General features: G+C 38.9%; 1 protein-coding gene across 3 annotated transcripts in view; it reads right to left on the reverse strand.

Annotated features, from left to right (window-relative positions):
- The window catches only part of RNF38 (ring finger protein 38), a 107,538-nt gene that overhangs the window by 73,972 nt on the left and 9,845 nt on the right, over positions 1 to 23,721 (reverse strand). Inside the window, exon 2 of one of the 3 annotated variants that reach the window (XM_063422043.1) lies at positions 19,314 to 19,398. The exons of the other annotated variants lie outside the window; for them this stretch is intronic. Coding sequence (XP_063278113.1) covers positions 19,314 to 19,362 — 49 coding nt within the window. The 5' untranslated portion in view covers positions 19,363 to 19,398. The remainder of the gene's footprint in view (positions 1 to 19,313; positions 19,399 to 23,721) is intronic. 3 annotated transcript variants of the gene reach the window in all.

The following is a 23,721-nucleotide window of genomic DNA, read 5'->3' on the forward strand; positions in this document are numbered from 1 at the left end:
AATATTGTTGCATGCAGGACATGCTGACCCAAAATATAATTTCTATTTCTAATGTTTAACGCATAACTATAAAACCACAACCTGAACAGAATATTTTACTGGGCTTCATAAAGGCATGAAACCTAACAATTAACCCAACTTTTGGCTAGTAAAAACCATTCTATAAGGAAGCTAAACTATATATCCAAATGATCCCAAATTACTTGGAAAGGCAGAGAATCACTTACAAAAATTAGCTAATATGGTGACTGAAACCAGTATCTACAACATTCAAGGACAACACTGTGGATGGTGCTTGGCTGTTTTCAGATGATGTATTTGTTTTAACCAGGAATTTCACAATCGGAACGCCACCAGCATTCAGAATTGTTTTCATAGGTTTTCACTTCTTCCAAGTTTCCATTAGCCAAAAACAATCCAAAGACATCTTCATGTATAGCTTACCAGTATTCTACTCAGCAGGAACAGCACAACTGAAAGCTACACAGACACACAGATTACAGCCCGGCTCCCAGCTAAGCAAGGAATCATAAAGACATAAGATAAAAAAGCAGGACAGAAACACAACTGAATGCTGCATACAAAGAGCAGTCAGACAGTTTATGTCCAGATGTAGAAATCCACTGAAAAAGCTACACTGGCACCCTGCAGCAGTTTTGTCTACCAGTCCTAAAAGACCATTTAGCAGGTGACAGGAACCTCAAGAAACATCTGTAACAATAATTTTGTTACAGGTTTTATTAAAATAAAATTTATTATAATAATTTTTATTACCAGATTTTATTTTTAAGATACGCTCTAGAGGATTCAGTTCTAGAAATTCCTTCCCATGAAACAGATAAAACAAAGTAAGTGAATGTAACACCATTACTAAATCACACCCCACCCAACTCCTTCTACCTTCTATAGCCAGAACAAAACAGTTACACTTCTTTCTGAAAGGCTGAGAGAATGGGATTGTTCAACCAGGAAAAGAGAAGGCTTAGGGGTGACCTGTTTGAAATTTTCCAGCACCTGAAAGGAGTTCTCAAGACAGATGAAAAGAGATTTTTTTTTACATTTGTTTTATTACATGTTTATTACATGCCTATTTACAAAGGCATGTAATGACAGAACAAGGGGCAGCATCCTGAAACTGAAAGGTAGCAGCTTTAGATGAGATATTAGGAAGAAATTCTTTACTGTGAGGGTGATGAGGCACAGTTTGCCCAGAAAAGTTGTGGATGCCCCACCCTTGTTCAAGGCAATGCTGGATGGAGCTCTGAGCAACCTGGTCTAGGAGAAGTCATCTCTGCTCACAGTAGGGTTGGAACTACATGAGATCTTTGAGATCCCTTCCAACCCAAGCCATCCTACAACTCTATCATGCTACATCAGGAACAACCTAATTCAAACTCTGTTTTCTTATCCCAACAGCCTTCAGTACATACTTAGCCTCCATTTAGAATTTTATGGCACACTTGTTTGGTCTCCTCAGGTGAAAAATGTCCTCCTGCAATTGCCGTTGAAGGGTCTGAGGGTTCACAGCCCTCACAATGCTCCCTGCCGTGTACACAAGCAGCAGCCTCTCTGCTGAAGGCACCTCTTGGTAGGATGGTAACATCAGTAAATGGGCCTGCAGTGACACCCACACTTGACAAACAATGCAGGCAGCACACAAGCACACTGTGGTTCTTTGTAATTCCTTTCTCAAACGCAGAAAATGTCTATGAGATCTGTACACTAAGGTCAGGGTAGCTTTTTTCTGAGTTAAGCAGAAAGCTACATATTTTACTATCTCTGTAGGTAGAGAAACAGCAAGGAAGTTTGACTCCTTGTCTTTTCAACAGTTAAATGCATTTCAACTATTAAAACTCTCTGATCATAGCTCAAGACAGAACATTCAAGCAATTTTAAAAAACTAGGCCAAATTTGCTATGGAATTAGAGAAAAATTAGTGAAAAACACTATTGGGTTTTATGTGGGTATCTACGCCAACTGCTGAGTGGGTTTGTAACTGTACATATAAGCAGAAAAACATCATTCTCTTTGCTCAAACGATACATGAAACTAAACACACAAAGAGATCACCAGAAAAGATCTGAGGAAGTAGATGAAAGTATCAAAAAACAAGACTCCATACATCAATTATCATCACATACTTAAAAGTTACAAAATTAGGAAAAACACTCCAAACTCTCCCAAGTGCTTTTTAAACTTGCCCATTTTATATGTTACACATAACAGTTCATGATTACAGTTCACAGAAACAGTGCAAATAAACATAACTTGTAAAGGTCATAGAAGCAACATCTGCATTCCATCTGTATACCACAACAAAGGATACACATGCTTAAAAATTTTTTGAAAGAGTAAAAATAATAAAGTCTTAACAGTAATGCTATTTGGGAAAAAAAGCTACCCTTTCTCAGGCTCCTTTCATGAAGAAGTGATGTATGTATTCAGGAAGGGGTGTTATTTGGTTGATTTGAGGGGTTTTGTTTGTGTTTTTTCCAGGGTATTTTTGGTTGTTTGCTGGGGGAGGCATTGTTTCTTTTTTTAGGGTTTTGGGGTTTTTTTCTGGTGTAGGGTTTTGTCAGGTTTTTGTTTGGGTTTTTTTTTCATAACACTGACTGAACTTATTTGGACTACTTGACCCTTAAGTAGTTTTTTTCTACAGGAGTTGTGCTGTGACAAAGAGGCCCTGTCTCCACATCAAAATTTAAAGCAGCATCTATTCTAAAATCAGTTTCAGGATCGAGAGATATTAAAAAAAAATCCAAGTGGACACTGTCCTGGCCAACCTGTTCTAAGTGACCCTGCTTCAGCAGAGAGGTTGGACTAGATGATCTCAAAACATGCCTTCCAACATCAATGCTTTTCTGATCTCTGTACAATGACAGAGCTTCTTTTGGCTAACTAAGGAAGCCATGCACTCCACAAAAAGCTACACAGACCCAAGCAAACATGTGGTATTTTAAAGCTTGCCACGCCCCTTTAAGGACAACACCGTATGAAATGCCATTATTAAAAATAATAATGAATTTTTCAAAAATAGCATAAAAAGCTATTATTGAAAATAGTTTATGGTATTCAACATACTATCTGATTCAATTCACTATCACTCATCCTCCTGCTGTATATCCAAGTATAGAGTCTGTATCCATATTTTAGGCAACTTCTTAGAGATGTAGGCAGACTATTACCACATATCCCTGCTGTACAGTTGTATTTTCTCCATGCCAAACAGTCCCTCAGCCTCTTCTGGCAGTGCAAGCACCCCAGATTCTGAGGTGCTTCATAGCTCTCGACTGAGCTCAATCCAGCTCTGCATCACTTTTTTTCCTCATACTGGGGCATCAAAAGTGGATGCAGTATTTCAGATGCAATTTCACAAGTGACAAGAAAAGACAAATCACTTGGTCTGATTTCCTTGTTATGCTCCTGTTAATACAGAACAGGATGCTGCTGGCTCTCACCAGTTGCAGAGCACACTCTTTGTTCATGCGTGGCCACTGTCACCCAGGATCTCCAAGAACTTTTCAGCAGAGCAACAGCCCAGCCACTCAGCTCCTGTCTGAAAGAAACAGCATGTCCTGCTGCTATGTCGCTGTTCAATTACACAACATGCTTGTTGGTCCACTCTTCTAGCCTGTCTAGATTGTTCTGGATGGCAACCCTTACTTCAAGTGCCTAAACTGCAAACACAGACTGAATTCAACCATAGATTTTATAATGTGTATGATCAACAGCTGAACAAGATGTGAAGAATTAAACAGATTTCATAACAGACACCTGTTATGTTACTATCTGGGAGCCATTAGTATTACCCACTGACTACTACCTTCCCAGTTCAATGTGATGCTGTGACCACTTCCCTGAGAGCCAGTGCCCAACCATCCTCTGGGTGAAGAAATTTCTCCTAATAGCAAACCTAAACCACCTCTGACACAACTTCAGGCCATTCCCTTGGGTTCTCTCACAGGTCACTACAGAGAGATTATCAGTGTCTGCCCCTCCCCTTCCCCTCATGAGGAAGTTTTAACTGCAATGAGGTCTCTCCTCAGTCTTCTTTTCTTCAGTCTGAACAGACCAAGCAACCTCAGCCATTCTTCACAAGCTTCCTTCAAGGACCTTCACCATCTTTGTTACCCTCATCTAGTAGTTTTTCCATCCAGATTTCACCATCCCAACTTGGATGCAAGAATGCCATGGGAGACCACAGCAAACGCCTTGCTAAGAATCGAGGCAGATGACAGCCTCTGCTTTCCCATCATTCATACATCTTGTCATTTCATCACAGGAGACAATCAGGTTGGTGAAACCTCCTACCTAATGTACCCATAAATGGCTTCCAAGAGACTTTAGCCCGCTTAGAACAATGTAGTCTATTTCTTTCAAATGGGGACTATTCTTGTGTTGTTTCTTTTCTTAACTAATTAAAGATCCATATCACACAGGAGAGAACACACTCATTCTCTAGCCAAGGTGAAAGGAAGGCTGTAAATGTTTTATGAGACTTGTCTGATCATATAAATAAACTTGTAATACATAAATAATAGTAAAAAAAATTGCTAAGGAGACTCCCCAACACTGGCTTGTAACTTCTAAGTCAGTTCCTCTGAAACTTTCACAGAATCCGTATTTGTTGGTATTGCGGGGTTTGTATTGCGGGTGTGTCATGCAGACCTCTAATAAGATCTTGCTCTGCTTTAATTTTACCATCTGCATTTAGAAGAGTGAATGCTTGCTTTTGGCCAGCAGGCATTGCAAGTGAAGGAATTCACAGCACTGGACAGCAGGGTTCAGTCATTTAATTCCCTACTGCACTGCACCCTACATCTAGAATGTAGGCTTAAAGTAACACAAGTTGCTTTATGGAGCATTTGGGGAACATTTAAAACTGTCTAATGAAGTACCAGAGCTTACCAACAGGTCTACAATCCCAAGTAAGTTGCTTATTTAACTGCTCTGTAATGAGTGAGAACTCCCTGTGCAAGCCAAGACTGGTACAATAAGCATGCACTTGATCTCTTCTAGTTTTTGGTTTGCATGGTCTCCAAAGAAAAATCAGTAGTTTTGATTTACACAGCTACTGTCAAGTATAATTGACTTTTAAACAATTTTGAAAAAGACATGTGATAGAGCTCAGCTTCTTCAGATTTCCATGCGTATTTCTTTTAAATATGTTTTTTCCTCATAGGGCAAACTGATAATAAAAACCAAGACTTCCAATCAATAGAAAAAACATACAAACTTACATCATTCCAGTACTCAAAATTACATATAAACCCGTGGGATAGTTATCAGTTTCAGGAGAGTTCACTTAGCTAAGATTTGAATGACAACTAAAAACATTTTTCCTGTTTTCTGCCAAGAAGAAAACAGTAATCTGAAGAGAGGAAGGGCAGAGGGGGGGGGAGGAGGGGAGAAAGAGAGACAGAGAAAGAGAGACACAAAGAGAGAAGGACTTAAAAAAAAAAATCCAAAGGCTTTAAGAGTTGCAAAATAGTGCACCTGACATAGAAAGAAAGCCGCACATGTTGTTTGAGGGACAATGGAAGTCAGTTACTGAAATCATCTGTTTGGAAAGCAGAAAGGCATTAACGACAAGAAAACACAAAGCATAATGTGAGGGTTAGAAGTAGAGCAAGCTAGGAAAACTCAATATTATTTAGACTCTGCCAGTTAGTCAAAATCATGTGGATCATTTGGTTTTCACGATGTTTCAGTGAGTTCCATTTTACCTTTGGGGAAACACCAAGAATTTCTGTGCTTGTGTCATACTGCTAAACTGGCAAGCCCTAGGAGGTTGTTTGGAGAGTCTCTTTCACTTTCACAAAGTTTAGAGCATTAGAAAAGGCTTTTCTCTGACACAGACTAGTATCACAAGCACCTCTACAGTAATGCAACCCACACTGGTGTTTTCACATCCACCAATGCTTCATGTTTCAGATATTAGACTAACATTTTCTAATAAAATGCGCTGAAAGAAGAGGAGTTTATGTAGGTAAAGAGCAATAAAATGCTGTACAAATAAGTGATCTAACTTTAAATCCTTTTAAATATAAAAGGACACAGCACTAAAAGCTACTATTCCATGGCAGTAGTCAGTCACTGCACAACAGCTGCAGTGTACAAACCTACAGGGCTGCTGGCAATTCCACAGCTTGATAAATCTGTCAGTGAACCTACCATGCAAAGGAGGACACTGGCCATTAGAAACATAAACTGCCACTGGAAAATGAAAGAACCATGTATGGACATGCCTGTGGTCAGGAAAAATGCAAGGAGCAATCTAAAGTGAGCTCAGTCAAGCCTTTGTCACTGCACTCAGCTGGAGCTCCAGTTTATCCAAAAGCCAACAAATATTCCTTAACCGTTGATGCAGAATTTCAGTTGCATCTTGGTAACAAGCTCAAATAAAATACCAGCACAACAGAATTATAAATAATTTCAGTCTGCTCAATTTCTGCTGTCGGATGTGAGCCGTTTAATACAAACCTTCAAAAAGCTGTTACAAACCACATTTGGTTTCTAAAAAGAATAAAATGCTTTAGATTACCTCTAATATAAATTCTACCCTCACCACCACTTGATTACATAGGTTAGACAATATCAGAAAGTTGGAGCAAGTAAGCAGAAGTCCAACAACCACACACACACAAAAATCCCCTGTTTTCTCCTCATGCTTTCTGAACAACTTTTAGAGTAACTGTAATGGCCAGTTACCAAACATAGGACATCCAGCTGATATTTTTTTGAAAACAATCCACAAAACAGCCAGGTCAGAAGCTGTTCTCCTGTGTTCCACAGGACACAAAAAGTGTTCCCCTTATTCAGTAACACCATCTTTGCCAGTCCAGGATGAATTTGTTATGATCTCTATGGCTGGAAACCATGTAGCTGTTACAAGGTGTGATGTAGGTAATTTTTCTGAAGAGTTTCACTTTTGTCTAGCTGTTCTTTTGCCAGTGTCCTCTGAAAAAATGTCCATAGTTCATTCCTGTGTGAAAGCCCTGGTGAACAGACTGCTCATCTCACCTCCAGATGGCAAACTGCTTCACAGACTGCCAGCCTGCCCCCCTACCCCCAATCACTTTTGCTGCTAAAACCTAAAATTCATATACATGGTACCTAACAAAAGCTATGTGGAGAAGCTTTTGTTCTTTTGCTAAAAGTCGCCCAACAGATCTTTTTGTCTTGTACCTTACTCTGGAATGACATGAGCTTTTTTTCTGGCAGCTCTTCTTTCATACTGGAGGGAGAAAGTTCTTGCAAGGTAAAGTACTACCTCAGCACTTAGCTAAAGAATACATGAACAGATTTTCAATTATCAGCAATTTTTACTGCTGATACATGTGCCTTGGTTGGACCACCTCATCTGTTTGGCACTCCAGAGGCAGAATATGGATTTTCACTTCACTAGATTCATCAGAAATACCTCATTTTTCAAACAACTTTTTTTTCTTCTTTCCTAAAATCTACCTTTGTCTACACATAAAACTAAAGACCTTTATCCTCTCAATAGAAAACCAAGCATATATGACCTTACCCTCAAAAAGACTGTCAAAACAAAATAAGATGTTTCTGCAATAAAGCCATCTGGTTTGGTGGTGGGTTTTCGTTTCTTGGTTTGTTTGGGTTTTTTCTGCTTTTTGGGGGGGGGTTGGGGGGGTGTGGGGGGAATGTTTTGTTTGTGGGTTTTTTGAACCAGCTAAATCTTGGACGGTTGCTGATGTCCCAGCGAAGTAGTTCTTACTCCCACTGTAGGAAATCTTACATCACTTCTTTTCATGAAGTGGGAATTTTTCCAGTGTTAAGACTACACTTGCTTACTGATAAAGCTTTCAAGGACTTATGCTTCTCAGTAACATGAAAAGTTATTAACAGGATGACAAATTGAAATCAAAGAGCATTCACTCAAAGAATACCTCTTACCTTCCTTCATAAAATTCATCTGATATGTTACAAAAGACAGTCAGAAATCAGTATTTCTGGTCTCTGAAAAAGCTGTCAATTCTTATTTAATTTCAAAATTAGAGCAATAGTTAACATTCCAGAAAAAAAAAAAGCTTAAATTTTCCAAATATGTTACTGAGGTGCAAATGCTTTAGCACAAATACGTACTTGCCTCAGGTGTCTCTCTCCTCTGAAGAGTTTGCTATGGGAAGACGCTTTCTCCAAAACAGAAGTTGGGATACTCTCCCTAAACTGACTTGCATCTACAGCCCACAACTGAAACTTAACAAATATTTGATTTTTACCTTCTAAAGTTAGTACAAATCATTTCTGGTAAAATGTTTTTATTTGCAATGCCTCAGAAGTCATTTCAAGTATAAGAAAAGAAAGCACTTCTGCAAGATAACATGTTTTGGAGGTAGGAACTTCCCATTTCATGCTTCAGAGAAAAATGTTGACACCTTTTTTCATGTGAAAGAAATAATCTGCCATCATTGCAGATTACTATGGAAACAAGTCCACTGTGAAAAAGACAAAGAATCACAGAATCACAGAACAGCTGAGATTGGAAATGGAAGGGATCACTGGAGGACATCATCCAGTCCAACCTCCTCGCTCAAGCTGGGCCATCCAGAGCAGGCTGCTCAGCACAATGTCTAGATGAGTATGTCACACATGGCAGCCTCCAAAATCTCCCTGAGCAATTTGTGCCAAAGTGCAGTCCCTGTCTCCATTCCTGATGTTCAAAAGGAAGCTCCTGTGTTTCAGTTGATACTCACTGCCTCTAATCCTCAATCCCACAAACAGAGCTGTCATAACAGAAGGGAATACAACTACTACTTTTTCCTTTAAATGTCAGCTATTTTAGCCACTTATCCAGACAGCATACAACGCACAAATGAGGATGCAAGAACATAATATATTGTCCATTTGATTTAGGGCGAGAACATATTGAGGCCAAAGAAAATGAAATTATAAAATCATACTGCTGTCTGCCTATTTGGATAATAAAGAAGAAAACCCATCAACCGTTTTTTTCCTTTTTCCAATGTGTATTTGCAACCTTCTCACTTGCAACATTAAAATATAAAAAGGCATTTTTATCCTCTATAGGAGGTAGTATACCAGAGGAAAAGAAATGTACAGTAAAAGAATGGTTAGCTCTCCAACTACACATGTTCAGACAATCAAAAGCCATGAATTTAGAAAAGCTAAATTTAAATTAAAATTTTAAACTCAATTTAAAAGCTAACTTAACTTAGAAAAGTTTGGTGCAAGAACTAGAAATGACTATGCCCTCTTTTTTTCCTCCAAAAAAAGGTATGATTTGGGAGAAACTTGCTGAGTAAAAGTTCTAAATCACAATTTTAACAACCCACAATCAATTAATTCTGGTATGTATGTGACAAGAAACAGGAAAGGCTACAAGCCTTGAACAACACTTGTTCATTAGAACCTGGAAATCTTTTTAAAGCCTTCCACATTATACTCCCTTTTTTCAGCTTGCTGCTTTCTGCGAAATTTAAGAGCAGCACAGTCACCAAGTAGAGGACCCTACATAACTGACTACAAAATAAACTGAATGTAATGCTAAAGATGTAATCATTGTAAACACAGAATTTACATACTTATCCAAATCTTCTTCCAGCAGAGTGATAAAGCTCATGGCACAATTTATTCATATTAAGGAAATTTATTACAAGTTCACTATCTGTGCTCCATCTGAAAAGCTGTAATACAATAAATACAGTGATCGAAACTAAGGACTAACTACTGAAAATAAGCAAATTAAGTTTTTTGAATAAAAATTCTTCTCTTCCAAAAAAACAATTATATATACTGGTGGACTCTTGCAACAAAGATTGTGTTTCTTGTGAACTTAAAAGTCTAATTAACTTAAAAGAGAAAACCTGAAGATACCATGTGCTGAGAGCAGACAAAAGATTACGTTTCAGCAGTGCTCAAAGAAGGGAGTCGAGTGCTGTTTATCGCACATACTGGTTGCTAGTTCAGACTGTCAAAACTTTGTTGTGAGGTCGCACGTAAGTGACAGAGATCTGGGCTTCATTATTTATTACTAGGCAAAATGAGGAAAGAATTCAAAGATGTTCTAAGTACAATGTAAATTTTGCTTACAGTCAGGACAGTCTTTATACCCTCCAAATGATGATATTTGATACAGAAATGAAGAAACACAGAGAACTCAACTATAATATATAATTCCAGAATTAATATACTTTCTAAATCACTCTTTACATGAAAAAACTGTACACTTAATGAAGCTGATTATCAGGGTATTGGGATGAGCACCTGTTTTTGTAACAAGTTATTTGCTTAGCATTTAGTGCAGCATACCTGTGTAGAAGCTAGGTATGAAACTGAGGCTAGCTGAGGGTAACAGCTTAACCACATTCACTGAGAGGCTACAAAGGAGATGTCAGAGCAAAGCTCAGAAGGTTAGGAGAGAGTAAGCTGGTCGCAGCAACACACTTATAGCATATTTCAGTTCCACATTAATGTACTTCTCTCCTTCACCAGCTTTCAGTGACTGAGGTGTGAAGATTACAAGAGAGCTGAATGTGTGAAGGAAGCAGATGCAGAGCAGCAACAATCAAAGGCATAACACAGCAGGTTATGCTCAAACCTGGCAGACAGCACAGTGGCACGGAGCAAGAATGATCAGGACATGAGGAGATCATAAAAAGGCCAGTACATTTTAACTTAGAGAAGAGGCAACTAAAGGACACTACATGCAAGCCTAAAAACATGAATTCATAGGTTTACATAACAGTATGAAAGTCAGCAATTAGACTGAAGGGGAAGAATATCACAGAAGACTACAGGAAAGACACACTGAAACAGAAAGCAAAAGGTGAAGGAGCACAAGGTAAGTTAAGGAGGGCAATTCTGCAAAATATCTAAAAGAAATTACCCAGAAGGAGCTTTCACACAGGAGGAACTGGAAAAAGCACTAAGTATATCTCATATGAAATAAAGATCATAGAAGTATATGGTTCAATAATATTACAGAACAAATATCATAATAATTTTTGCGATAACCACATATCAGAATACTGCTGTATCCTAACTTACAGAAGATGTTTTAAAACTTAAGACCTTAGAGGGACAAGAAGCTGCACATGTTGCTCACAGGAGAAAAACATGTGGAAAAACAGCAGTGGAAAAACTTCAGATAACTGCCTGAATACTGAAGAGCTGAACCGTGATCATTAAACAGTCTTCTAACTCAGAATGGAGAAACAGAGAGTTATCTTATGTTTTCATGGCTGTAGCAGAAATTAAACCACAGGACACAAGTTTTTTGAGTATTCTTGGAAAGCTCATCCTTTAACCACATGTGGTCCAGTATCATACGTAATTGCTTTTACTGTTCATTTTTCTTTCTCTCTTAATCCCAAATGTGCAACAACTCTTTGCTACTATGACTAGATCTGCTACACCATTGTACAAAAATTCATAACATTCATTTCTCTCACTGCAGCAGTTTTAAAAATTTATTTCACTCATCCTTCTTTGTACCTGAGGCATATTGCCAAATAATACAAGACTGGCAATGTGAAGTTAAGCCAATAATCTAGACCAAGTAGCACGCTAATGATAATGTACATTTCACCAAGGACTTCTTTTTATTTGAAAGTGTTAACGCTATCCAGAGAGAACACTTCAGCTTCCCCATCCATCAGAAGACTCAAATATTCACTCATTTCTTAAGCTGGACAGCAAGCAGATGTTATGAACAGAAAGCTCAGAACTCCAGTCAAAGCTTATTTGGAAAACATGAAGGATGTGGCTGCCACATTAAGTACAGCAACTCCCCAGGGTGAATCCTTTTGCCTTTTCCCAACAGCTCAACTTCAGATGCATATGAATACTGCCACCAGCACTTCCACTACTGCAAAAGCCCATATGAGCTTAGTCCATCCTGTTGTGACACTACCTTAATGAGAGGTCAATATATTTATAAGCACATTGTCAGAACACAGTTCACTTTGCCTCTGAAAAGCAAAGTTCTAAGAACAGGGAGACTGTCCTAGGTATACTACTACCAATTAGCAGTAGTAGTATTATCAACCACTAGTAGTACTACTAGTAACTAATAGTAGTAGTAATACTACTAGTAGTCAGTTACATTCAGAAGATTTTTCTTCAATTGCATTGCTCAAATCTTACTTAAGAAATTTAAAGTTATTTACAGTTATTTACTCTGCAGTGTAATTACCACCTGCTTTTTGTTCTCTAATTAGAACACAAAGGAGACATGAGACATGCTTTTCGGTATTCCTAATTTCAAGGAAGCAAGTTGATTTAGCTAGTGGACAGAATCCAGATTTCTAAAGCAGGTGCAAAAACATAATCTCAAATCGGAATCAGCAAACAGCTGAAAACACTCCTCAAAGAAAACCACTAGATTTGTAGGGGTTTGTAAGATCTTCTAAACTCCATTCAACTCTAGTGCAATTACAGCTTTGTACACTCTGACTTAACAGCAAGATTTTCTATTAAGATATCTCTTAAGAATGACATGGAAAAAAGGCAATGTGGAGTGAACACATTCCCAGAAAGCAGGAGAAGGAGAGATCAGGAGATTCGCTAAGTCATCTTGAAGAAGCAGTGATGGGTTACTATAAAAGCTTCCTAATTATTCATAGCAATTAAAAGTCAAGGCTGTTGACCCAGTTACTTACCATTCTAAAGAGGAAAAATCATTTAACTAACTTCATAAGTAAAAGCAGGGTGAGGGCCAAAAAATACCTTCAAGGAGATGAAAGGAGGAGCCAGAAGACAAAATCATGATTGAAATCAGAGGGAGTTCTCTGTACAACCTTTGTTCCCATTGCCAGGGCACAGCCTCCACATTTCCAGAATATCCTCAGGACATGCTCTATTCAGGAGCAATCAGAGTGGCACACTACCAGTAAAGTAAATGAGGAAGACATGACACAGCCAGGCAAATATGCTTGATTAAGTGTGGGCAGAACTGTTCAGCTAAGGAGGGTTTATCCTCATCTCTCTAACATGGTTCTGCAATTAATGGACAAGGCCTTCAAAGTTTGAAAGCAATCCGTTTCAAAGAAATCGTCTTTTTCTAGCCTATTAAAATCAGCAACAGGCATGACCCGGGGTCAAAGAGAAGAAAAACATACAACAGAATTATGACAGTATTTAACAATAGCAAGTGAGGAGCAAATAAAGTGACTGATTTTTATTGCCAGTAAAAAAGAGTCCATGCAAGGAGAAAGATCATCCCGGCTACACTTGTAGACCAAAAACTTCCTTTTGCCTTCTCCCCTTAAATGAAAACATTCTATTTGTTCATCTGTTAATTTTATGAGAAGTTCTGCATTGAGAATAATCAGAAAAAGACCACAGAACAAGACTGAAAAATACCTCAGGGTTTTCCAAGACCTTGACAACTGCATTCTTAATAATTAGTAATTAGTCAGAGAACACTGATTAAATCGATGGGTGTGGGGAAAAGCAGGAGACAGCATACAGACCTGGACTCTTCAGCTTTTAAATTGCTTGAGTGAGTATAATGCTGCCAAAAAGAATGTTGATGAAGAACATTCACTGTACCTCAAAAAAAGTCCAGCCCACTGAACACAATATGCCTGGTAGAACTTCCCCCTCTGGAAATCCTTGACCAGGACTTCTTGAAGCTTGGTAATATGACGGGACAGGTACAATCGACTAGTACTTGTCAGATGCCAGCTTAGGACTAGCCGGTATCTGACAAAACAAGAACAATTTGCCCCAAAAGCCATTGTTCACCTTCTACAAACATTTCTGCAGACTTCTAAGTCCAGCTGTTTTGGAACAAGTTTCAGGTTTTGGAAAGCTCTTCAGTACTTCCATGTGGTATCAGTAAAGCTGCAAAACAGAACAGGGCACCATCAACAGGACTGACAGCAGTCCTTTTCAGGAGACAAAACCCATTAATAGACATTGTGTGGTTACTGGGGACAAGCAGTTTTTCACAGCCTTGGTAGTTCCTGTCAGACTAGTAAGTGCTGAACAGGCCAAAAGAACATTCTTGACCCCAGGTCAGGTAAATTCTCTATGACACTTTTCTCCTCACTCTGTAAGTAGTCTGCCTGATACCAGTTACTCCTTTTTGCACCATCTATTTGCAGCACTTTGCAAAATATAGCCCCGCCAAGCACAACAGCTATGTAAGTAAAGAACTCTGCACCATGAAGAAAAAAGCATAGCATGTTGTTTCCTGGTTCAGAAGCCCCATACCAAGTCTGTGATTTTCCTGGAACACGACCTCGCTCAACACTCAGCACATGACAGACTCTTCTGGCCTCAGGTGCCTGGAAACTGAAATCAGAGGGACGAATAGCAGATAACATTAGAGCTGCAGAAGTCACAAGAGAAGAAAGAATTCCAGAGGAAGTTATGGTTTTGTTTCTTTTCTTCCTCAAGACACCCAGAGGCGATGGATGCTAAGACAAGTTGGAACACAGAGAAATATTACTAGGAATGAGGACATGAATATCAAGGAAATAAACGTAAGTATGTATGGCCAAGACTAAACAGTGGGGAAAAATGGAAATGGAGAGAATTCCTACCAGACACAAGCTCAACCTGTCTAATACTAGAAGATTTCCACTTCTTCTAATCGTGGGACGTTATTACATCTTCAAAATATCCTTTCAAGAGAGCACAACACAGAGCAGCAACTAAAGTAAGTGCTTTCAATACAATCTCTCAGAAAGACTGAAAGCTTTGCTTAATGCTTCTAATAGATCTAGGTCCAGATCTTCTTTCAAGAGCCACTTTGAGAGAGAAGAGCACAATTCAGATTCAAGTATCAGCAGTTTGCCTTAATAAACCTTTTAATTTAATGTTATTTCTCCTAGAATCAAATGACTAAGCCATGCTCTGGATTTCTAGACACAGATCCTCACTTGTCTAACTGCCAATGTGTCTACATTATTTTCATAACAGAAGCAACATCTTACGATGGGAAACTTGCTAAGTTTTTACAGGAAATTGTTTCTCTCCAAAAACATCAACCATACTAAAAAGCTTATGAGAATGAATAAGTTGAAAATAACTGTGACGCTAAAATGTTTTTAATGAACGGTTCATCTGGGGGAGGAAGTGCAGTCACACGCTTGGTTCCGTATGACAGGGTTCATACATTTCTGTGAAATGGTAACGTGCTTCTGGGTGATAAAGGCAATTCAGGTTTTCTGCTTTTCACTTGATATGAAAGAAAAGCTGTCTAATATTCATCATATGCCTTGTATATGGTTTACATCGTATTTGCTTGTGCATATCAAGTACCCGACAAAACGCACCAACCCTGTACTAGTACTGTATAGGAGGAAAAGCACTGGAGCTACATGAGCAGATTATACAGCAGAGTCTGGTAAAAATTACGTTCAGCAGCTGAGGTTAGCATTTACCAGCCTGCAAGCTGATGCTTTGCAATATTATTTGGGGTCAGGCAGGAAGGATCAGTACCTCAAAGTGAGAAGTCTCTAGCTTCACTCCCTTGATTTGTGGGGATCACTCAAAACTGCAGTTACAGAGTGCATAAGCTGTTCTCTTTGATTCACGAACAATCTGAATCACGTAAGTGAAGGCAGAAATACCTGCACATTGAGGCCAGTGCGAGTGTGATCTTTTTCATTCACTTTACTGTAGAATTGTATTCAATGGAAAAAATACTTTTCTTCCTGTAAAAACAAATTTACTCTTTTTTTCTCTTCCTCCCAAGTTCCCAAGTATATGTACCTTCATCACTGATGCTATCTCTATCACTATTTCTACATGGTAAATTTTTTAAAGAGCCAAAAATATTAAAAAAAAAATCAATGTCATCACTACTTTTACAAAGCACTCATTTGTGTTTACTGTGTATATCCTAGTAGCCTCCTAAAGACTATCAAAATGGATTGCAATAGGTACAATGGATGACAAAAGGAGGAAATATTACCTGGTCATTACTACACAGGCAGAAAAAGAGTGGTTGCAATCTCTTCACTTTCTTTTCCTGATCCCACCTTAGAGCAGTACTACCAATGAGGGAAACACTCCCAGATTTCCTACATTCTGTAGGTATGTATCTGTTAGAACACCCAGTGAACCTGGACAAGTGGTTTACCCCAGTTAACACCTACTGCTAGTGTTAAATTGCAACAGTACATTCACCCATTTTAGGAGTACGTGGTCAGAAGCCAGGTGATAATGTACACTTCCACTATTCCCCCCTGCAGCTTAAGAATACATGAAGTTATTACCCTAGAAACACAGTTTTTGGGATATTCCTTGTATTGTTTCTACATAGCTAATAAAAGCGTAGACACCTAATTCAGAGCTTCTTGACATGAATTAGAGAAAACATACATGCACAAGCCAAATGTTTTATGAACTCTGGAAAGACCAAAGCTGTCCTTATCTCCCTTAAGCAACCAATGCCAGCCTAACACTCAAAAAACTACCACAAACCAAACCAGCTCTTGCAGCCTGTCTAGATTTCACCTCATTCCTCTGTTTTGGCCCAAATCTCCACAGTATCACACTGTGGAAAGAAACACTGAAATACTTCTAGCAACGGATTCAGATGGTGTTCTTTAAAGAGACTGTGCATCATCCCACTGAAAGCTTCACAGAGGGACAATCTACCTAAGAGTTCATGAAAAGACTCCTCACCCACTCATTCCAGTGAAAAACTGATCCCTTCAAACACAAATCAGAAGATTTTCTTCAAACAATACACATGTCTTCGATCACTTTGGAAATGCTAGAAATGGGCACATATTCACCACAGTACAAAATACAAGATGAGTCACCTACAGAAAACCAACTAATGCTTACAAATACCAGTTTTCCTTGGTATGCAAACCAAGTGCTACTTGGAAAGGAGCACTTCCTTACAAGCACGACGACAGAAGACATTTCCCTTTAATCCTTACTCATAAACCCATGCACTCTTCCAGAAACATGGTTTCACTGCTGAGTAAAGTTTATTACTCTCTATTCCTGTCAACAACCTTGTTGACCTCTGTCCTTACATGAAAATATGCTATCAAAGCTCCCTCTGTCCTTGTGATGGATGTGACTGCTTTCTGCAGTTTACTCTGAACATCACAGCCACTGACATTTTACCAGAAGATGAGTATTAGATAGACATAATCCACGTAAAAGATTGTTTGCAAAAACATGCTCAAAAATCTAGGTACCAGATTCACAAAGACAACAGAAAAAGTGCAGAAATTTAAGTCAAATGGCAAAGCAGCAGGTCAGTCATAAGTAGATTTTACTGAAAATCACAGATTAGTCTGAACACTACTGTTTTCATTCCATTTATATAGCTGGATTATTTCTGCATCTTTGTTAGTCCTGCAGTTTGCTTTCTCTCTGGTGGGGGGGGGGGGGGAGGGAGGGGGAGCCAACACAAAAAAAAAAAAAAAAAAAAAAATCACAACTACAAAATCCCCACATCATCACAATTTTCTGAAAGCCTCCAAGGTAAAGCCAGAAATCTGAAATCCCTGAAAAGCTAAGCAAAAGACATGCTACATGAATCTGTATCTACATCAAAAAGTTTGGTTTAGCATTTCAATTGGAATGTCATTATTTTATTTTTTCAGTAATTCCAGACCTCTCCCCAATAGCAAACTCACAGGTACAAATAGCATCTTATTTCTGACAAGTGAGTAATCTAGTAGGATTCACAGCCTTTATCTAGATCCTTCTGTACATTTTTACTTTTTTTTTTAAATGTAATGATTGCAATGCAGTCCATTTTCAATTTCAAATGCAAGCTATAGGATGTGAAACCCAGAAAAACCTGCCTTTAGGATCAACTACAATACCCTTTTCAGCTGCAGAATTTTTCTAAGCAGCAAACTGTTTAAGGCATAAGCAATCACAAACCAAAATATACAACATGCTGAATTCACTCTACTTCCCTGCATTAGCTTTATCACCGAGTTTATCATACAACTCGTCTTGCTCCAGGACACCTTATGGAAAGAAGTTGTGTTTTCTTCTTCAAGCAATTGTCTTTGAGTGTGAGAAAGTCATGACATCAAAATCTTTGTGCAGCCAAAGGTCAGGTAACACATACATACAGGCAATGTTTGCCTGCACCGGTTACTTATGTGGATAATTAGAGATTTTTTTCAGACCATCTTGTGTGGCAAGGTTTTGGTGGCTGGCTACAGGGATAACCTCTGTCAGACGATGTTAGAACCTTCCTCTCTGTGCAAGAGCCAGTGCAGCCAGCTCCAAATCAGAACCACCACTGGCCAAGGCCAAGCCCATCGGTGACAGCAGATCTGTCACAGCATGTGACACACCATGTCACAGCACAGTGGATAGCATCTCTATGAGAACATATTTAAGAAGGGGAAAAACTGCATCAAAGCCAACCTCAAGGTCAGTGAAAAAGGTAGGAGAGGAGATGCTCCAGGCACTGGAGCAGAAATTCTTCTGCAGCCTATGCTGAAGACTATGATGAGGCAGGCTATCCCCCTGCAGCCCAATGAGGTCCATAGTGCAGCAGAGATCACCTGCAGCTCACAGAGGACTCCACATATGTGCAGGTGCCTGAAGGAGGCTGTAGCCATGTGAAAACAAACTAGGGCAGCTCATGAGGAACTCATGAGGCAGCCCTTGGGAAGGACCCATGCTGGAAAAGTTGGGAGGGACCTCACGCTGCAGCAGGGAAAGAACATGAGGAGGGACGAGCAGCAGAGACAACTGTGACAAACTGACCACAACCCCCATCCCCCACTTCCCTGAGCAACTCAGATGGAAGAGGAAGAAAAGTCTGGAGCTGAAGTTGAACATGGGAAGAAGGGAGGGGTGGGGGCAAGATGTTTTAAGGTTTGTTTTTATTTCTCATTATCCTTCTCTGACTTTTCAATGGCAATTAATTAAATTAATTTCTCCAAATCAAGTCTGGTTTGCCTGTGACCATATTTGCTGAACCTTCTGTCATACATTTTCTTCACCATCCAGATGAGGAAGGTGAGTGATTAGACTGGCTTTGGTGGGCACCTTGCATTCAGCCAAAGTTATCTCATCACAACATAACCTCCTTTCTCCACTGAATTTTTCTTTAGTTTCCATATTGTCTCATTTTATATGTTCTGCACAAATGAACTATATTCTGGAATTTGCCTCATGTCTCCTAATTCAGTAACATGCCACAGAGACAACAGTAGATTTAGTATTTCCTTCTCTTTAGTTGCCAATTCTCAGCTTGTGGTATCTTCTTTAACTTAGTAAGGTAAAGTATCTCATTGCTGGGTGATCTTACCTGGCCAGTTATCACCCATTCTCACTCTGTTCCCTCAGGAATTCCCACAACCCCATCACACTCTTACCTTTCTCAAGTAAACAAGACCCAGCTCTCCCAAACACTCCTACTACCATAGCTCCTTGTGCTCCAACTGATACTCATGGTAACATCTGAAAGCAAAAGCAGCAACACAGATGCACGTCAGCCAATACCTGTGACATATCCACATAGCTCAGCAGTTTTCAGTTGTTTGTCTAGCAGCTTAGCAGCCAAAATACCCCTTTGACATTAAAACTTTGAGAAAGAGGACAAGTTACTGCAGTTACAGCCAGGCTATATGGTCATTTTAAGAGACTAACTTATTTTGATGGGAATTGTTATCACCAATATTTTTATACGACTGAAAAAACTGCCACTGTTGCTATTAATGAAGGCATACCTCTCTCCAGTCCAGAACACAGGGCTCCCATATTTACACAAAAAGTATATACACAGATTGAAACACACATATAGTCCAGTTTTCTTTTAGGTATATTTCAACTGAACTCAAGATCTCAGTAAGTAGTATACAGAACTGGAAGCAAAGTTTCAAAGTGGCTGAGTCATCACAGTCCCAATAGCAAATGATTAGCTACACCACTGCATATCGTAGACAAGTTTCACAAAAACACCACCTGTAAGTTTACAATGCATTCAACACACATAATTCTAGGAAACCAGAGCCAGTTTCAGCAAACCTTTTTTATATACCTTACATAATGCACTGAGGCAGTCAGAAGTAGAGGACTGTAGTCACTGCCAAACAGCAGATCTTTTCAAGAGATACAGAGATGACTGTTTACATACATGAGGTATCTAAATTTGTGTGTTTGTCTGTGAGCATTTCCACATGCATGTGCTGTTTGTTTCTAGAAGTAAACAAACTCAAAGTATGCATGTCAAAAGAAAGAAGGTCAGGACTTAAGACACTGGATTTAACATCAGTCATCTCATTACCAGTTTTGAACTCTCAAGCCTTCTTTAAGATCACCAGTATCGTAGTAAGAGTAACAGCCAGTGGAAAAATAGAGAATAGTCAACAGAAATGTATATGTAAAGGCAACTTCGAATGAGTAACAACCTTGTGACTTGAGATAGACCGATTTTTTGTTCCAGAACGCTACCCTATTCAATTTCAACAGCTTCTGTATTATCTTTAAAGCAAAACAAAGATTTCTAATAGCCTCTCTATAGTAATGAAGATCAGCCATTGGACTTCTAGAAGAATGTCTTTTGCCCTGCTCTTTACAAATACAAATTTCAGAGTACAATTGCACAGCTTGTTAAACCCAGGCATAAAGAGTGAAATCAACACAGACCAGTAGATCAGACATTAATTCTGTCTTCATGATACTTGATTTGCAAAGTTGAAGCATGATTATTTGTGGCTGATGATGAGAATTATGTCTACACTTCTGAAGGCAATAGAGCAAATCTGCTTCTTAAAACCTGCCTCCATCTGCTCTGTTTCACAATGCTTTCTGAAAAGTAACATCTGCAGTGCTTACATGAGTAAATTTAGAACTTAAGCTCTCACTGCCCAAGTTTTTCCAAAACAAAATATGCTATAGCCACAGCAAAACTCCTCAAGTTCAGACTTAACCAGAGATCCAACTGCCACATTTCTTCTTAATATATAAAACAACCAAAGTCCATTCCCTCTTCTTTCATAAGTAATACATTCGTAACAATAGCAGCTTGCTTCATGTGTGAAAGTCTTCCTTTGTAACACCATAAAAAGAAAGTTCTGACGCCAGTTTGCAGTTCATACAAAACCTTCACAAGGAATCCAAGCAGTTGAACCAAGACAGTATTTTGTTTACCAGTGCTGAGAATCATTTTCATGTCCCAGAAATGTGTCTCCCAGAACATAATTTTTCACCCTCAGCCTGCGAATTGTATTTTCCACTGAGGACACTGGGCAGCTCTGGAGAACAGGTAACCACATGTCCTGGTTTCCCCTCTCTTAAGACTTCATGATAGCTCTCCTCTTTCCATGTCACTGCTCCCATGAGAACATAAAAAGCTTCAATGGTCTGAACGCTGAACATAATAATCTGCAAGAGGTGCAATTCAGCCCACCAAAGGTTTTTTTACTGCACTTTGAAATTTGTTCCTTCTGCAATAGCCTTGAAAAGAACAAGCTTAATTGGCCTGGGAGATAGAAAAAGCAAGGAAAATGCCTGCACAGCCAGAAGAACAATCCAGGAGGTTCCAGTGTGACTCCTCAAATGAGCTGAAAGGAGAACAAAATTTTTAAACACAAGGACAGCAAAGCCAAGACAGCAGGAGTTAGGCAAAGCAAGGTAAAGGTTTTAAACACTATAATGTTTTATAGGAAATCACATCTTAAATTCATCACATGGACTGACTGTAAGGAAGAGACAGCTGACACCCACGCTCCAAAAAGGCACCACATGGGCCCAGACAGGGATGAAAATTTCTTTTTGGTACCACGCATAGCTGCTAGGAACTTGAAATTTCAAGCATCTATAAGCTGGTGGTGTACATAAGAGAATACACAAGTGTATTTGTAAGCCACAATTCTCCAGTGTCTATAATCCAAGAACCAGACCAAAATGGGTGTATTGATGAGTTACCCTGTTTCTCAAAAAGAACAAACTCTCCCAGAATGAGCATTTCAAAGTCACTTTTATGTCTAAGAAGACCATCCTTGCCCCTTTGGATACACTGATTGAGTTAGAACAGCGTAACTTTCCAGCATAGGCAATCCCTAAGCAGTAACTCCAAAGATACTGCATAATAAATATCAAAGCATGTCAGTATACAGATTTTCAACAACAGTCACACCAACTGTACTGAGCAGTATTAAAGTATTCTCACCCAGTGCTCTCTACAGAGATCATAAGATCTTTCATGGTTATGCTAGTCCTTCCTCTGAAGAGATGCAATAAACCTTAAGAGAACATTTCTTCTTCAAATTGTGTAAATTTAAGATCTTTAGAAGATCAAAATTAAAATCACTCCAGGTGGCAACCATTCAGGTATCTGTTTTCTGGACAATGAACTCTATTTTGAAAATCTGTAGACATAAAAGACCATAACTAGATATGGTGCCTTGAAAACAAAGCTCTCTTACAGCACTGTACCGTGGTAGAATGATCTCCTATGTCTTGCTTTCTAATCCAAACTATTACACTACTTCTTTACCTCTCTTGCTACTTGAGACCAAAACAACCCAAGGGGCTAAACCAGCAGAAAATGGAGAAATAACAAAGATGCAGAAGAACTAAGTTACTAGAAACAGTTAACTCTCTATTACATCAGTCTGAAACAGAAAATGCAGCATCCAAAAAACACCTGAGAGGAAACAAAATCTTGACATAATGCAGCAATGTTACAGAAACACTACAGAATAATGAAACAAATGGCACTAGTCTTTTTTTTAAATGCTTTAAAACCACTTTTACCCAACCTAGCTGAACACTCAGTAACTCCAGAACACTGGCATACTCATTTGGCTTCACTACCCACCCTGCCACACAGCTTCCACACAGCCCATAAACAAGAGATACAGATGATGCTTCAGTTAATTCACAGTAAACAAGTCCATAACAATATGGGCAATTCACTTGCTTTGAAAATTCTCTTTTATGGCACAGATGTTTTAAGAGTGATCCTCAAAAGAGATCAGTTGTTACATAAACATCAGAAATAATGAAAATCTATGTTCATGGAACTTTGTTATGTATTTTTTTCCTCCGGCAATAATACAGTTCGCCTCCAAATACAATTCCCATTCCCTGCAATTCCTTTGGTTTCCCTAGCCCTCAAGATCCTCCTTTATTTCCTGTGTCCTTGTCAGAGAGACTGTACATTGCAGCTGTTTGGAAGCAAAATACTGTCCGACTGCCCAACAAATGCCTGTGTCCATGGATCAGTAAGTCAGATAAAACAGTATCAGATCTCTTCAAGCCGTTTGCCTGAGAGATCAGACTACTTTATCTGATACTCACCATTAATTAACTAGAAGTCTTTTTAAAACAGTACAAACCCTCTGGTTTGAAGCTATTTACAGAGAAACAGGACTAAGTGAACAAATATGACAGCTTTACTAAGAATGACAATTTCACTTTTACATGGGAAGGCGGTCTGAGGAGGTCGTATATCACAGCTTTTCACTCTTTTCCTACTTCCTGCTGTGTTCATATTATTGACTGAATTCTTGTTTGTATCATTCTCCCTTAAAAATACTATAGAAAATGTATACACTAGTAGATTATCATATTAAAAAGACTGGTTTGGTAAAGACTAACAAAAAAGGATACGAATACACCAGTGAATATACTTTCATCTTTTTTATATACCCACCAAGCCTGGGAAAAAAAATCCCACTCACTGCTGAACACACTTCTCAATTAATTTATCTGGCACTGTCTGAAAATGTACCAAGTATGACAGGAAAGACAGACCCAACATCCCCTATACTTTTA

The sequence above is a fragment of the Prinia subflava genome, chromosome Z (genome assembly GCF_021018805.1).
Source record: "Prinia subflava isolate CZ2003 ecotype Zambia chromosome Z, Cam_Psub_1.2, whole genome shotgun sequence".
NCBI classification, from domain to species: Eukaryota; Metazoa; Chordata; class Aves; order Passeriformes; family Cisticolidae; genus Prinia; species Prinia subflava.